Source organism: Haliotis cracherodii, unplaced genomic scaffold, assembly GCF_022045235.1.
Source record: "Haliotis cracherodii isolate W230 unplaced genomic scaffold, xgHalCrac1.p SCAF_35, whole genome shotgun sequence".
Classification (NCBI taxonomy): Eukaryota; Metazoa; Mollusca; class Gastropoda; order Lepetellida; family Haliotidae; genus Haliotis; species Haliotis cracherodii.
The window spans coordinates 419,706-437,781 of record NW_027266292.1 but is presented as its reverse complement, the minus strand read 5'-3'; the positions used below and the strand labels follow the sequence as shown (position 1 = coordinate 437,781).

Sequence of the window (18,076 nt, the reverse complement as noted above, 5' to 3'; positions counted from 1 at the left end):
TCATCTTTCAAGTCACTAGAAACCTCTACCCTAAAATAAAGTACCAATAAGCGATTACTTATTCACCAGGGCCCCGTTTCACTAAGCAATCTTAGCGCTAAGTTGTGCGTAACTCCCATTCTTTACACTGACTCGGCAAGCCTAGGAGTTTTCCCACTTTTATCAATTCGTGTTTATATATCGTGTTCTCTATGTAAGCAACAGTACTTGCATAGAGCCCTCAATTACGGAAGTTCCTTTAGCCTATTGTAGAAACAGTTGGGGGACTGATGTCCCACGGGCCAGTCAACAGTCTATACAGTCATACAACGGTGGTTATAGTAGTCTGCTTATAAGAGTCTAGGACGGCCAGCTCTATCTCTTAACGATATTACACTGTATGCATTTCTGTAGATTTCCTCATTGACAACGTACCTGGTGAGTATGGTGGTGGGTTAGAACTTGGTAAACCATCTCCACCTTGAAAACCCCCATATTTGGGAAGAATTCTTCCCCATTTCTTTGATCTTCTTCCTCCATCAGCATATTCTGGTGTCTCTGGCTGGTCAACAGAATGTTCTGGTTGCTCTGTTTGGTCAACAGAATGTTCTGGTTGCTCTGCTTGGTCAACAGAATGTTCTGGTTGCTCTGCTTGGTCAACAGAATGTTCTGGTTGCTCTGCACGGCTTGGTAGACTTTTTGTTGGTTCATCTGTCTCAGAATCTGATTCTTGAAGATGTTGTTGTTCTTCAGAGCCATCTATAACCAAAAGCTCATGATTCCCTGCATACAAAACAGGAAAATATGAGAAATGAAGTGAGTGAGTGGGTTTGAATAATGTTTCAGGTATATCAATGTGGGAGGAGAGCCACAAGGGATGCAGGCCTCAAGACTTTGGTAAAACAAACACAGAACCCAAATCAGGGCAAATCAGGGCAAACCAGGATTCAAACTTTGTGGTGACTTAGACAACTGTAGCGACAAAGTTTAGTTCAAGTTACAGTGAAACCTCGTTAGTCCAAACCCTGCTGATACAGAAACACTAGGTCTGGATTCTGTCAACATCAACTTCATGCATTCAAGGGACATAACTCAACAACAATGCAAGGCCTCTGAAGAACATTGACCTTGGTAGTTTGTATTTCCTTAATTTCAAAGTTCACTGCAGTAAGTATTGGAGAAAACACGCTTTGGTAGACAGAGCATGCCCTGGGGGTCGGGAAAAACCTCTCCCCAGGGCATGCTCTGTCTACCAAAACCGAGGGAAAGTGTTTTTCCAAACTTATAAACCGAAAAAAGAAACTTAAAACAACATTTATCAACATTTTTAGGTTTCGAACATACTTTCCATGACCCTTAGGAAACGCGCTTAAAATATCTGTTGCTGGCTTACAGGACATTCTAAAAACCAGTGTGGCTTATCAACACCTCTGTAGCCTCGTGGTACACTCACTGGGCTACAGGTATGAAGGTTGCGAGTTCGATCCTCGGGAATATAAAGAAAACATTTGTCATTTGATTTTACATTTCATTACATGTTATAATCTGAACGGAAGTTACATTAATAAAATACCCAGGACATTATACAAAATCCCTGGGATATTATATAAAATCCCAGGGACATTACAACGTCCCTGTTTATGAGATTTAACCCGACTGGAAAGTAAAACCTCACAATAGGTTTTAATGCCTATAGAAAGAAGTCTCTTACTTAATAGCGATCCCAATGAATAGGTTTATAAGGTAAAAATAATTAAGCCTCTTACTCTTTATTGGTCCTGTCACCTCAACCAAACCACCACATCAAAACTAAATATTAAACTAAATTGAGAATCTATTTCTTTCCATTGGGATATTTCTTCTGATGTCTGCAGCAAACTTGAACTGAATATCAGCCTCTGAGCAGATCTAGATAAATCTATGAAAAAGATCCATTAATCAGGAAATCAGATGAATTTGGATACTAGTAATAGCATACTTATCCTTACAAAACACATTGAAACTTCCTACTCACTTTAATCATATAACACAGAAACTAAAACGTGCCCATACCCCAAGGAAAGTGTGGGTATTACTATTACAAGTCTGGACCAGATAATCCAGTGATTGATATTGTAATCCACACGATCAGGGCATGTTGACATGCCATCAACCAAGACAGCGAGTCAGACCATCCAATCCCGTTGCCTCACATGACCAACACAGGCTGCTGGGGATCAATTCTAACATTGGTTTAACTTCACACAGAGCGAGAGTGTTTACTTGTTGATTGATTAACGCAACACTCACCAATATTCAAGTTCTGTGACGGTCGACTGTAAACAATTGAATCTGGATAACTCAATCCAGTCAGCAGTCAGGCCGTAGGACCAGCAGGAGGTACTGGGGATCCACCCCGACTCTCAGGTCCCCCCCCCAGTGTTGGTGAAACTGATGACATCTTACCTTCGTTAATCACTGCAGTACCAGGACAACTGGACACAGATCCAAACACACAGCAGATGCACAGACGATTTTGAGCATTCCTTCTGTCTGAAAATAAGAAATAATTCACTTGTTACCTAAAAGAACAATAACAAACCTGAACGTTCCAAATTAAGGTCAACTAAGAGTCATCAGAAGATTACAAGAGTTTGCCACTAACGTGGCTATATCCCATGCCCCTGTTGCAGAATTTATGACATAATTAAATCTAAACAAACTCTAACCTATTTTAACCGAGGTGGAACTTGTCATGGAAATTGTAAAAAAATAAGAGTTTGGAACCTAAGTCCATCTTGTTGCCATGGAAATGTAAAAATAAAAGTTCTAATATTTCTAAGTAGCAAAAGGCACAAGTTCAGCATGTACTTGACAGACCTGCAAAGTTTCATGAAAAAATATTGAACGGTTTCTGAGTTATGCTCTGGACGGACGGACGGATGGAGCCCTTTTCTACTCTGTTGGGTGGGGAATAAAAACAAATCACCCTTGGCCCCAAAATATTCGACAGAACAAACCATCTGAATGTTACAGCAAGTCCAACAAGAGTGATCTGTCCCACTTCATGAGAGTATTCGTCTCTAATCTGTTTGTCCATATACGAGTAGTTATTGGGCTTCCAAAACAGTACCATGGTATTGGGATTCGGAACTTTGTATTTTTATGTCAGGTCCTTTTTAGCAAAGATAGGGATAAGTGGATGTCACACAACTGATACATGGTTTATGCAGTAATTGGTTGCATTACCAGCTGGAGTTATCAACAGGTACTGAAGCTCACCTTTCACATTAAACTTATGAAATTTTATACACTGCATTTCAATAGAAACATGAAAATAAAAAAAGAATTCTTGCTTCACTGGTGTCAAGGACATGCAGCAGGATGAGGGGAGACGGGGGATAAATATATTCAAAATATTCAAATTAATAAATCGACAACTTACTTTACCCGACCCATGAAGATCTGGATCAGAATAGGTCTTCAGCAACCCATGCTTGCCATAAAATGCGACTATGCTTGTCGTAAGAGACGACTAACGGGATCGGGTGGTCAGGCTCGCTGACTTGGTTGAAGCATGTCATCGATCCCAATTGCGTGGATCGATGCTCATGGTGTCAATCACTGGACTGTCTGGTCCAGATTTGATTATTTACAGATCGCCGTCATATTGCTGGAATATTGCTGAGTGCAGCTTAATTTAAACAAAACCATCTTACTTCCCCCAGGATGTGCAGTCACTGGTCCAGCATCAGCATCTTCCCGAGGCAAGTGAGTTAACTGACTATAAAAGTCCAGTTTCCACCCTTGCCGAACTAGGCTGGATTATGGAGTTACATTTTGGCTAGACTAACGAGTCTATGAATAGTCCAATCAAAATCTCACAGCGAAATCGAAATCTGGTTCCTGAACTGTCGTGCAGATTTCTGTCGATTGCCGGATTTGCAAAGCAAATGGTGCCAACTCGTTGTCAACAGATATTTTCCAAATCTTTTCATGTTTTTAATCAAGGTGCTCACGTGATTTGATGCATTTCGCAATGTAATACCTGTTTTATCACAATATAGATCTTGATTATCAATCGGATAATCCTGACTGGGCTCCGCCATTTTGTTTGAAGCAAATGCAAGTGGGCGCTACGATCGAGCCCAGGAATTCCAGCCTAGTTCGGCAAGGGTGGAAACTGGGCTTTTAAAGTCAGTTTACTTCCTTGCCTCGGGAAGATGAGCATCAGCAGCACAAAATCGGTTGGTCTATACCCTTCGTAAAACTTAGAAGATGGGTGGGATTACTCCCCATGTAAAAGGGCTAGTATTCTAAGAACTTGTAACATTGAGAACTATTTATCATATAATGGGCAGGTTTCTCTGCAGGATAAAGCCAACCGACAAAAACGTTATCCATTTGGGTCATATACGGATAGAGATGCAAATATCAAAGGTCAAATGGGGACTACTTTCAGTGTTTACAAACAAACATGGTGTTGCCCTTGTCATTCGGCGATCGTGTCAAAATTAACCATCAGGAATCTAGAGAAACTACTGAGATAATTGCTATCATTATCAAAACAATAGTCTAACATACTGAATATCGGTGTCCAACTGTGACGTAGCTAAGGCATTTTATAAGTTTTGGCAATTTTGTAGATATAAATTGCAAAGCAAGTTAGTGAGGACACTAGCCAAGCTGGATCAGCTTCATAGCTGTGCTTGTAGACCTCTGCGGCTTGGAACATTTTCCACAAATTAGAAACAGTTGGATTTGGGCGAAATATGCTTGAATTGTTACCTTGTGTCCTGTTGTCGCTGTGTGTACATCTGACTGCACCACATAACATTATGACAGGACATGCCGACTGTCAACGTCTGGCTGTGGCCGTGGTTTCTCATAGACTAAGGTTAGAGTAGCTTCCCTTTGATAAAGGACAGACAGACCGATGGATTGCCACGAAAGGCAAGTGAAAATTTCTTTTGTAGGCAACTGTTGTTTTGTATAGATGTAGCTACGCCACTGTATAAGAAACAGGTTTCAGTTTGAATTGTATTGGCTAATGTCACGGTCCGACTGACACATCACTTTCCCTCTGACGTAATATATATCAATCCGCACATTTCAGGAAAACTTGCAATGTTTAGGCAATGTTTGTGAGAGATGGGAAGAGATTTTCGAGGACAGAATTAAAGAATGACATTATATGATAAACAGGTTATCACGCTTGTGTGTTTGGGGATGGTAAATTAGGAATAAACACTATGTATTTAGGTCGCCAAGGCTCACTAAATACAATGTTTATTCCTAATGCAGGATATTTACCATCTGCAAACACACTCGCATGATAACCTCTATTTATTTGATAATCCTGCGAATACCCTACCTCTCTTTCATCATTGCCAGAATACACCAGAGCGACCAGCAGGTTCTGAGACCTAGTAATCCTTGGATATTTTAATAGCTGACAGTAACATTAAGAGTTTCATCTTATAGGGCATGAAACAGAAGGCAGGTTGGTTGGTTGGTTTGTTGTTTAACACCACCCTCGGCAATATTCCAGCTATATTATGGTGGTCTGTAAATAATCGAGTCTTGAATTTTGATATTAATAATAGCATACTTATCCTGACACAACACATTGAAAAATCCTGCTGACACAGAACCTAAAACGTGCCCCTTTTTCATTTGGAGCTTCACCTCTGAGGTTTCACAACTAAAACGTGGGATATTGACCGATACACCAAGAAAAGTGTGGGTATAGCTATTATAAATCTGGACCAGACAATCCAGTGATTGATATTGTGATCCACACTGTCAGGGTATGCCATAAACCAAGTCAGCTAGTCAGACCACTCGACCTGCATTGGTTGCTGGGGATCAATTCTAACCGGAAATGCCCTCCCTTTTTGATGTCAAAACATTATTGTTCAGTGTTGATTTTATTTGTCCTCGAAATAAATAGAAGAAAAATGGCACCATTCTGTCAGATTGGTCTCATGCTCTTGGTTTCACTTCAAAGAGAGAGTGAGTGCTTATTTGTTAGTTGTTTAAAGCAACACACACCAATATTCCTGCTCTATGACAGTGGACTGTAAACAATTTAGTCTGGATCACTCAATGTGAGTGATTGACATGAGCATCGATCCACTCAATTGGGATTGATGACATGCATCAACCAAGTCAGCAAGCCTGACCACCCGATCCCGTTAGTCACCTCTTACGACATTAGAAATATCCACTGAACTACCATTTTATCTGTATTCCTTTCACATCAATTTTGGTTTGTGACATCACTTCCTGTTCATATGACGTCGCTTACAGTTCTGACTGTGTCACTTTCAAAACCGATGACATTATATCCCAGTTCCATTGACGTCATGTCCAGTTCCAATGTCACTTCCTGTTCTGATGACGTGACTTTTGGTTATGACATCACTTCCAGTGCACTGTACATCAATACCACATCTTATAATGTGATTCAAAACCATATTCCTATGATCTGAGTTTTGTCTGAGGTGTGTTCAAGTGACCACTTTTCTCTCTTACTGTCATTGAAGGAAAGTGAGTGAGTGAGTGAGTTTGGTTTTACACCGCTTTTAGCAATATTCCAGCAATATAACGGCGGGTGACACCAGAAATGGGCTTCACACATTGTACCCATGTGGGGAATCGAACCCGGGCCTTAGGCTTGACAAGCGGACGCTTTAACCACTAGGCTACCAGACCGCCCTAGGAATGAAAGTAATCATGCATTGTTCACAACAAAATCTTACCAACGGAGTCTGTTTTTCTTTTTCGGGAACACCGGACTGCCACAACTCCAACAATGATGCCACAAGCCACGATTGCCACTGATAGCCACAAGTACCACTTGGAGCTGATATTGGTGTTGGAGTCTTTCTGGGAGCTGTAATAACATGATATGCCAAACTCAATTTGTTATTTATAATATCAGGGTCTCAAATACATCAACCTGAGGCTAAGACTCATACATTTGACTCACATCCCAATCAAAATGTTCCAATACAACTTGCCCACTGGTCTCGAGGGGCACATCAGCCCATGACACCTGAGCGATTCGTGAACAATGAATCTATCCTACTGCACAACTGATCATTTTGCTTATATGTCTTATGCATGCATACTTTGGGCCAAATCAGTAACAACACCACAGTTAGGCAAAATGGCAGATGACAGAAAACAAACCACTAGATCTATTTCATTCGGAAAATATTGTAAACATACAGGGCATGGCGTCTTACATCTTTAATTTGAGATACATAATTGAGGTTGGTATGTTGCAAACGTAATGCCAACCGTTCGGCCCAAGAATGGGCCTCAGCCAATCAGAATCCGTCATTCCTGTGCAAGGTTTGGTAAATGGTTATTGTACACAGTTGATATTACTTCAAGAACTGAGGTTACTCAGTCTCAGATCATATAAAGGATTAATTAGGACTTAAGTGCAAGAAACTAATTAAGTCATCATGTTCTCCTTAATTTATTTTCAGCCAGATTCAAACTTCAGATTTGTTCAGATTCAAACTGCCTTTGGTTCTTATTGATTCAGAGTTACTAACAAGAAAGAAGTGAGCAAAGCCTACACACCCTGTTATCCCCGCTGGTCAACAACAAATAGTAAATAGTTTGTCAATTAATGAAATATACCTGTTGCTGTAAGTCAGAGGAACTGACGTTTACTTTGTAACCAAATGAGGATGCATTATGTTTGAAATGAACACATGTTTTTGCAAATATATTTCAATCTAGTGTGGGATAATCAATGCTTAGCACATCATACATTCTTGATGTTTCTTAATGTGTCCATGGAAACGGCAAAAATTAAAAAATTCAGAAACTTCAAACTAGCAAAAGGCACAAGTACTCATTGTGGTTAATGTGTGTAGAAAGTTTGGTGAAGCTAGGGTGCATAGTTAAAAAGATATAGGCCGTACAAAACACCCACCCTAAAAGTTTAAGTTTCTAATATTTCAATGGAAATGGCAAAAATTGAAATATTCAGAATCTTCAAACTAGCAAAAGGCACAAGTACTCATAGTGGTAAATGTGTGTAGCAAGTTTGGTGAAGCTAGGAAGCATGGTTAAAAAGTTATGGGCTGTACAAAGGCTTGGACGGAAGGACGGACAGACGGAACGCTACATACCTCCGATTTACTTTGTAACGGGGGTACAATAACCAATGTCTCAACTCATCTTGTTTATGATCCTGAATGAGTCTGTTTCATGTAACACCACTTTGAACAATATTTCAATTAATGTGGGAGGAAAACCCAAAGTGATGCAGGCCTTAGACATTTACCACTTGGGTGAAGCCCTTGAGCACGGGTATTAGGGGCTGAAACGATCCCGGGACACCGATGCATCGCGATTAACTCCATACGATACGGTGCGTGATTTGTGAGGTGCTGAATCTCAATTCTTCACGATACAATTTTTTTAATAAACTTTTATCACATTTTAGATCTAGACAGACCTAGCAAGATAATCAGAGCAAATCGGGATTCGAACCCATCATCATCAGATTCTGGTGTGCCCAAGGGACGCAACTCTGCACAGGAGGAAACATTGTACAGAAAATTGGGTCACTCATATACCTCTGTTCCACCCTGAAAATAATGATCGATAAAACAGGCATTCAAATGAGGCATATATACTAATTGAAATAAATAAGGTAACACATAGTCTCAGACACAGTAAAGTGATATGCTAGCATGGGTTACCAGCCCTGTCTGCAAAAATATGAGTTAGAAACAATGGACACAATAGACAGCATCTATGGGCTGTTGCCATGCTGGAAACTGTCAGAAGTCAGCGTGCAGTGGCCATTACATTCAATGTTTCACAGGTGTGCTTAGCAGGTACCAACAAACCCAAAACATTGACAATCGACCCCATTCAGGGCATTTAAAACTACATTTTTCAATAAGGCTTAAGAACACACATAATTTCCAATCTCCCTTTCCCCCACCTGCCCAAATTTGAAAATATAAGCCATAAGAAAATAATATACAAAGCTTATCACAGAGCTCCAGATAAGCTTTAGGTGTTTTGGGTATTTTACCCATGCATTTTAAAATCATTGGGTATCAGTAATTCTATCTGGGTATTCAAATTTCTGTTACCAACTAGTTTTTACACAAGTGGGTATTTCAGTTAAATATTTAAAAAAACTATACATCCAGTCCCTGCAAACTGGTGTTGTGTGGGTTTGACAGCTTTATACTAAAAAATACCACAATACTTCCACAAGGAAGTGTGATGGCAAATGATCATGATGTAACTGTCATCGTGGAGTTTGGCACGGTTGATTGAATGCCAGTTTATAATTTCAAAATAAGTTGCTGATTTCCTAATTGAATACGCAGGGTTACTTTACAATAATTTGATGATACGCACAAGTTTTAATTTTGTAGCGTATCTGCAATGTTCGTTGCGTATTTGATACGCTTGGATTTTATTTTACTGCGTATTTCTGCATTTCTGATACATATTTTACACAGATACACAGCTTATCTGGAGCTCTGTTATCAGTATCTGAGTGAATATCAACTCAACATCAGCAATATTGCAGTTACAATGTTGTATATCCAGTGGTTTGTTTATAAGCTGGACCAGTCAAACTAGTGGTTGATATTGTGAACAACACCCCACCCTGTCAAGCAATGACACACAATCAACAAAATCAAGTTTGACCACTCAATCCATATTAGTAGCTTTTTTCATCAAGCATAGGTTACTTGGGTCTTATTAAAACTCAGAATCCACACCATGTTTAAAAGGAGATTATAGCTTATATACGTAAGCAGGATATCCCAGGCCAATACTCCATTCAATTTGAATGCTTTTCATTATAAGAAAAAATATCCATGATAAATTAAATTTTTAATTTTTCAAGACATATAGTGTTGGAAATTGGTTGTAAAATCATGACTGATATTTGATCTCCTAACAGACTATTAATTAATCGGTTCAAGTCATTTTATTGTTTTTCAATGTAAAGGCCACCCCTAACAAAAACAAATGCCCCTGCACATTATTAAAATGAAAAGACTTTGGCCTCACTTTCTCCCATTTTTTGCAAGTAAAATTTATCAGGAACTATATAAGTGTTTCTACAAGCAGATACATGTGTTAGAGCATGTGTGATATAAGCAGGATTCAGTCCACCTACTGTATACTTTGTATGTCATTCCCATTATCAACCTTGTCGTCTGAAATATCACAAAACCCATGCACGATTCGAACAAATACACATCTGTAGACTTGAACATAAATACAAGTCACAAGTCACACATTCTCCAGGGCTAACATTATAGTAAACCTACATGCATTCACACCTGGACCCATTTCTGTGGTTCTCGCAATCTCAAATTACCTGCCGTTTATTTCCTTTAGCCAAATTGCTTGGCTACGCTGCTAGGTCTAACGTACCTATCAGAATGCGAGTTACAAACCAGCCTAAATGTTGGGTTGGAGATATCAACAACACAGCGGCCAGTCCCACTGATTACGATAGTGTTAGCAAGAAATCCAATGTTGAAAAACTGACTGACAGGCAAAAGAAAGCCCTGATCTCCACGTTTGATTGGTCAGTAAAGTGTTAGTGAAAATCAAGGGCAGGTTATTTAAGATTACGAGAACCACGGGGATTGATCCAGGTGTTAGTGTAGGTTTACCGAAATGCTAGTCCCGGAGATATAGAGGATGCAAGTCACAAAACAAACAAACAAACAAACAAGACTGTTGCAATCAGGTGTAACATTTTTACAGACTGGCTGGTATTTATCAAACTGTTATCACCAATAGGAGGTCAAACTGAAACAACGATTCTCTTTGTTGCATGTTTGTTACAAAATATTCAGTACAAATTCAAATGTTATCATTGACAGGAACAAGCTTGTGAAGTTTCAGCTTTGGAAGACAAAAATCTGTAATCAAGGCTTAGAAAAACAAAAGAGTTGGTTCTCATGCAAGTATTAGGATTTTTTACATATATTTAGAAAATGGAAATAAAAACAAAAAACGTGCGGCAGACTTTATGATGATGCGAGTGGTGCCTGAGAACCAAGGCTATTATTTTTTTTAGCCCAAGTAAGTTTTGTCTCAAAACCTGTAGGATTGTCTTATTGTGGGTTTTATTTCAATGTCACATACTTGTGTCCAACACTGCAGTTGGTGTCATTGTCGCTGCTGACACGGGCTGTGGAGGAGTTGCTGTTGAAGTGGGCAAAACAACCAAAGGACGCCGTTTACTGAAAGAATGAGTTTTAATTTAATTTAATTTAAAGTGGCATCAGCAGAATTTCAGCAACATTTTGACTTCTCTGAAAGGATATAACAGATATCATCACATGATTTCATCTCAGAGAGGAAAATCAACAAGTATTTGTCACAGAGTGACGAAATATCCCCCGCCTGTACACCATAGTACCAAATATGAAGACAATCCAGCGATTAGTTCTTGAGATATTGTGGCAACACCGTTTTCCAACTCCAAAAACAGATTTGCCTGCTGTGACCTTGAAAATGGGGTCAAGGTCACCAAATCTGACAGGTGTATGCGGTGTCTGTATATACACTATAGTTCCAAATATGAAGACAATCCAGCGATTAGTTCTTGAGATATCGCGGCAACACTGTTTTCTAACTCCAAAAGCAGATTTGCCTGCTGTGACCTTGAAAATGGGATCAAGGTGACCAAAACCGACTGGTGTCTGCGGAGTCTGTATATACACCATAGTTCCAAATATGAAGACAATCCAGTGTTTAGTTCTTGAGATATCGCGGCAACACCGTTTTCCAACTCTAAAAGCAGATTTGTCTGCTGTGACCTTGAAAATGGGATCAAGGTCACCAAAACCGACTGGTGTCTGCGGAGTCTGTATATACACCATAGTTCCAAATATGAAGACAATCCAGTGTTTAGTTCTTGAGATATCGCGGCAACACCGTTTTCCAACTCCAAAAGCAGATATGCCTGCTGTGACCTTGAAAATGGGGTCAAGGTCACCAAAACCGACTGGTGTCTGCGGAGTCTGTATATACACCATAGTTCCAAATATGAAGACATTCCAGAGATTAGTTCTTGAGATATTGCGGCAACACCGTTTTCCAACTCCAAAAGCAGATATGCCTGCTGTGACCTTGAAAATGGGGTCAAGGTCACCAAAACCGACTGGTGTCTGCGGAGTCTGTATATACACCATAGTTCCAAATATGAAGACAATCCAGTGTTTAGTTCTTGAGATATCGCGGCAACAAACAGGTGGGACGTACGGACGGACGTACGGACGGTCGTGAATACTATATCCCCCGCTTCGCGCTTTCGCGCGGCGGGGGATAATTAGATAGACAACAGTCTGAAAACACAAAGTGAACGTCTTAACCACGAGGCTACCCCATTGCTCCATTATTTTAGGTACGAAGCATTACAAAAGTGAACAAACATGAAATAATCATATCCCCTGCCAATATGACATGTCCGGTTGTGTGCAAGGCAAGAAATATTGTACAGTTTCCAAAATCAGCTCCAGAAAAAAGCACTACCACCATTTTCAGTCTAAGTCAAAGGTGTTGCTGTGGAAATTCCAAAAATAAACTTTTCAAAAAACCCAAACTATCAAAAGGCACCAGTTCACAAATCTCTCATGTTTTTTTAGTTCTGCTCCAGAAACGAAACGTGACGGATGGACGGAAGTGACGTCATCATCTCCATCCTTTCTATTTCAAACTAAGCCCTAAATTCCTCTTGCTCATCACAGTAATTTGATTGAAGAGTCACTTTTAGCATTGGGACATGTGAATCCAGCTTCCCGAGGCAAGAGAGTTAACTGACTTTAAAAGTCCAGTTTCAACCCTTGCCTAACTAGGCTGGAATAACTGGGTTCGATCGTTGCACCACCAGTGGCTATTACCAATTATGTCCCGCCTAAGCCTCTCCTATGGACCAATCTGATTCAACCCCTCGTATCACTTGCGTTTGCTTCACACAAAATGGTGGCGCCCAGTCAGGACGATCTGATCGATAATCAAGATCTATATTGTGATAAAACGGGTCTTACATCGCGAAATGCATCAAATCACGTGAGCACCTTGATTAAAAACATGAAAGGATTTGGAAAATATCTGCTGCGGTGCACATGCTTTGCAAATCCTGCAATCGATCGAAATCTGCACGACAGTTTACGAACCGGATTTTGATTTCGGTGCGCGATTTTCATTGGACTATGCATAGACTCGTTAGTCCAGACAAAACGTAACTCCATAATACTAGCCTACTTCGGCAAGGGTGGAAACTGGACTTTTATTGTCAGTTAACTCCTTTGCCTCGGGAAGATGATGTGAATCGGGCCTGAAACAAAGCTGTGATGGTGAATGAGGCCAGGGTGATAACAGTTTGTTGTTTAACCCTACAGCTGCCAATTTTACAGTTAAATGATGGTTGCCAGTAAATAATCAAGTCTGAACCAGACAATCAAGTGACACTGTGAGCAACGATCCATGTTCTTTGGGTGAGATGACACACCCATCATCCAAATCACCCAGCCGAAAAATCCATTAAAAATTGCCTCCCAGGACCAGTATAGATTGCTCACCAGGGGATCAATTCTAACCTGGAATCTAAACAGGGTATTTATGGTAACTGAGCTTGACTGCTTACACTTCAGTGGACGACGATGCTGACCGTAGGACACACTTGTCCAGTCCATCATCCTTGGGATTGTGGTGGTTCTCTGGGCAGGGGAGACACCGACTTGAACCGACACCGACTGTGGACAAGAAACACAACAATTTGGGACAGATTTACATCCAAAAAACATGCTATCTGTGTTGACTTCAGGCTGCAAAACAAATTTGTCAAGTGGATTATTTTGTAAAATCCATAAGAAGTTAACCATTTCTTCCCAAACCATTATTTATATCGATTCTATTTCTGGGATAATGAAAATTCTTAATCAAACTGTCAGTATTATATTTGCTCAATAGTTTTAAAGAAGGAGTAAAGATCTGAATTCTGTCCAAACAAAATAGAAGTTTGAATTTGATGCAATGTTAGAGATGAGATTTTAGTGCTCACTACCGCTAAACAAAGATCTGAGGACATCCAATTGTGGGTCGCATCACAATCATCTTTTCATTTGACCAATCAGAGCGTCGCTTAACAGATCAGGCAAGTGACAGTTGGAATGTGTTTTCTTGTCATGGAACCTCGTAAAGTTTAACATGGGGTATCCCAAATGACACTTATGGGCTGCACAACTGATTCTATATCTTGCTTCAATGGGAAAATTTCGAAAGGAAGAGACTTTTCATAGCCCATGGCAAGTACTGCCATACAATCATGGACTACTAAAGCTTGAGAAAGCTGCTTTCTCATTGGCTGATATCGACTTGTCAGTCATTTCAATGATCAGTCAAAGTTTGCGAAAGGTTGTTCTGACTTGATTTGTCCTCTTTGTTCAGCGGTAGCAAGCACTAAGTTCTGTTTTTAATGAGATTGAATTTGGTGCTGTTCTTGGTCCTTGACATCCTCCTAAACTTTCAGGATCATTATAGTAACCTTCCCATGGTTCATAGAAGAGTGAGTGAGTGAGTTGGGTTTAAAGCCGCTTTTAACAGTATTCCAGTCATATCACGGCGTGTCAGCTTAATGTGGGAGGAAAGCCCCAAGTGATGCAGGTCTCGGACGATAACCACATCGGTGAAACCCGGGAGCATGGGTATGGTGCTGACAAACCTAGAAAGAGGTTCAGGGCGAACCGGGATTCGAACCCACAATCATAGGTTTCTGGCGGGCCCAAGAGACGCAACACTAAACAGCGAATTGCGGAGCCTTAGATGACTGGGCCATTCGTGCCCCCTAGTTCAGAGAAGTCCAAATTTAACTGCAGGACAACACAGACAGACAATCTGCTGAGACAAAAGACAACACACCACAGAACAAGCTTGGACCTTGAGGCCCGGTCATCAAGCTGCAAACTGGACACACTCCACTAATCAAAAGTCTTACCCAACTCATGAGAACTGCTCTGGTCACATGCCTGGTCATACGACTGACACTGCAGGGGGTTAGGTCCAGTGAAACCTGCCTCCTCATTACAGAGGCACCTTATCGTGCATCCCCCTTTAGGATCATCGATCACCTGGACAACATTATCTGGAAAGAAGAACTGCCATGGTCAGTATCATGGAGCCATGTCAGCTGGATGTATGATGGAGCCATGCCAGTGATATGTATCATGGAGCCATGCCAGCTAGATGTATCATGGAGCCATGCCAGCTAGATGTATCATGGAGCCATGTCAGCTTGATGTATCATGGAGCCATGTCAGCTAGATGTATCATAGAGCCATGTCAGCTGAATGTATCATGGAGCCATGTCAGCTAGATGTATCATTTAGCCATGTCAACTAGATGTATCATGGAGCCATGTCAGCTGGATGTATCATTTAGCCATGTCAACTAGATGTATCATGGAGCCATGTCAGCTGGATGTATCATGGAGCCATGTCAGCTAGATGTGTTATGGAGCCATGTCAGCTAGATGTATCATGGAGCTATGTCAGTGATATGTGTCATGTAGCCATGTCAGCTAGATGTATCATGGAGCCATGTCAGCTAGATGTATCATGGAGCCATGTCAGCTGGATGTATCATGGAGCCATGTCAGCTAGATGTATCATGGAGCCATGTCAGCTAGATGTATCATGGAGCCATGTCAGCTAGATGTGTTATGGAGCCATGTCAGCTAGATGTATCATGGAGCCATGTCAGCTAGATGTATCATGGAGCCATGTCAGCTAGATGTATCATGGAGCCATGTCAGCTAGATGTGTTATGGAGCCATGTCAGCTAGATGTATCATGGAGCCATGTCAGCTAGATGTATCATGGAGCCATGTCAGCTAGATGTGTTATGGAGCCATGTCAGCTGGATGTATCATGGAGCCATGTCAGTGATATGTGTCATGTAGCCATGTCAGCTAGATGTATCATGGAGCCATGTCAGCTAGATGTATCATGGAGCCATGTCAGCTAGATGTATCATGGAGCCATGTCAGCTAGATGTATCATGGAGCCATGTCAGCTAGATGTATCATGGAGTCATACCACCTAAATGTGTCATGGAGCCATGTCAGCTAGATGTATCATGGAGCCATGTTCACCTAAATGTGTCATGGAGCCATGTCAGCTAGATGTATCATGGAGCCATGTCAGCTAGATGTATCATGGAGCCATGTCACCTAAATGTGTCATGGAGCCATGTCAGCTAGATGTATCATGGAGCCATGTCAGCTAGATGTATCATGAAGCCATGTCAACTAGATCAGTCATGGAGCCATGTCAGCTAAATGTAACATAGAGCCATGTCAGCTAGATGTATCATGGAGCCATGTCAACTAGATCAGTCATGCAGCCATGTCAGCTAGATGTATCCTGGAGCTTTGTCAGCTGGACAGGGGAGAAACCTATAGCAAAGTAAATCGTAGATTTTTACCCTGTTGGGAAACCAACGAGCACGAGTGTGATGCTGACTGCATTGTGATGATAATCATCATATTGTTTAACGCCGCACTCAGCAATATTCCAGCTACATGACGGCGATCTGTAAATGCTGGAGTCTGGACCAGACAATCCAGTGATTGGCATCATGAGCATCGATCCACGCAATTGGGATACGATGACATCCATCAACCAAGTCCATCCTGTTAGTCGCCTCTTACAACAAGCATGAATTGCTGAAGATCAATTCTAACCCGGAATCTTCACAGGACAAAATCATCATGCTGAATCTGTCTGACTGAAGTCTTGGCACCTTGATGAGGTATCTTAGACTCATATCAGACTATCGAAAAACAAAAATTCTATGACACCAGGTGAAATACATGCAAACAGAAACACTCTTGCACCATTTCAACATTGACACAGAGAATTCTTGGATCCAACCTTGTAATGCTACTGTCATTGATGATGTTCTTCATAAAACACAAAGTCTTGACAAAAGTTATCAAAAGATCATTTCTACATCATTGAAGTCAGTGACAAAGTGAATGTTATTCTAAACTGCAGTTAGTAAAATCCCCACTATATCATGGCGGCCTGGAAATCAGAGAGACAGGGTTAGGCATACCAGTGACTGGAGACATGAGCAAAGATACACGTCATCGGGCATGTCACAAAATTAAAAATTTCAACTGGTTGAAGGTTTACCGGGAATCAATTTAAGGTGGGAATCGAAATGGAAGTAAGATTGAAGACAGACTGTATGGTAATACAAAACGCCAAAAGGTAACCATAGCAACTTTTACTTCCACTGGGTGGTAATGTCGCCTGGTGCTTTTAAAGTGTTCGCACATCACACCAAAGCCCAATTACAAGTGTCTCCCACAGTGATATTGCTGAAATGCTGCTGAAATGCTGCTGAAATACTGCTGAAATAAGTGGCCAAAAACCCACCTCACTCACTCACTCACTCACTCACTCACCTCCATCAGCAGAACAAAGGTCTCTGGGATCGTAACACTTCGATGGGAAGGTTGATGTTGTGGTATCACACATGCGTAGTCCTGGAGCACAAGGAACACACTTGTCCTTGGTCCCCCTTGTCGTACATGTGGCTATTTCATGGTCTTAAATAAATACAACATAGATTAGTGGAAGGAGGAGAGACATTTGGGACAAATATTGCCAGTTAAAAATGTTTGGGCATCTTCCCAAGGCAAGGGAGTTAAATGACATTAAAGTCCAGTTTCAACCATGTCGAACTTGGCTGGAATTACGGAGGCTGCACTAACGAGTCTATGAATAGTCAATCACAATCGTGCAGCGAAATAGACATCCGGTTCATCAGAGACCATATAATAGATTAATATATGGTCTTCTGGGTTCATAAACAACATGGATTCCAATGCGCATATTTTGAACGACTGCAGAATTTGCAAAGTATGTGCCCCGCCAACTGAGCGTCGACAGATATTTTCCAAATCTTTTCACGTTTTTGATCAAGGTGCTCACATGACTTAATACACTTCACGCAGTAAGACCTGTATTATTACAATATAGATCTTGTTTATCGATCAGATCGTCTTGACTGGGCACCGCCATTT

The 18,076-nt window shown here is 40.9% G+C and overlaps 1 protein-coding gene across 1 annotated transcript in view; it reads right to left on the bottom strand.

The window, feature by feature from the left end:
* LOC139477748 (uncharacterized) overlaps positions 1-18,076 on the bottom strand; it is a 31,038-nt gene that overhangs the window by 2,437 nt on the left and 10,525 nt on the right. The window contains exons 4-11 of the mRNA XM_071260154.1: positions 17,456-17,599; positions 14,981-15,127; positions 13,631-13,739; positions 11,125-11,222; positions 10,142-10,181; positions 6,723-6,856; positions 2,425-2,511; positions 415-738 (exon numbers count right to left, since the gene is read on the bottom strand). Of these exons, the coding sequence (XP_071116255.1) occupies positions 415-738; positions 2,425-2,511; positions 6,723-6,856; positions 10,142-10,181; positions 11,125-11,222; positions 13,631-13,739; positions 14,981-15,127; positions 17,456-17,599 (1,083 nt within the window). The remainder of the gene's footprint in view (positions 1-414; positions 739-2,424; positions 2,512-6,722; positions 6,857-10,141; positions 10,182-11,124; positions 11,223-13,630; positions 13,740-14,980; positions 15,128-17,455; positions 17,600-18,076) is intronic.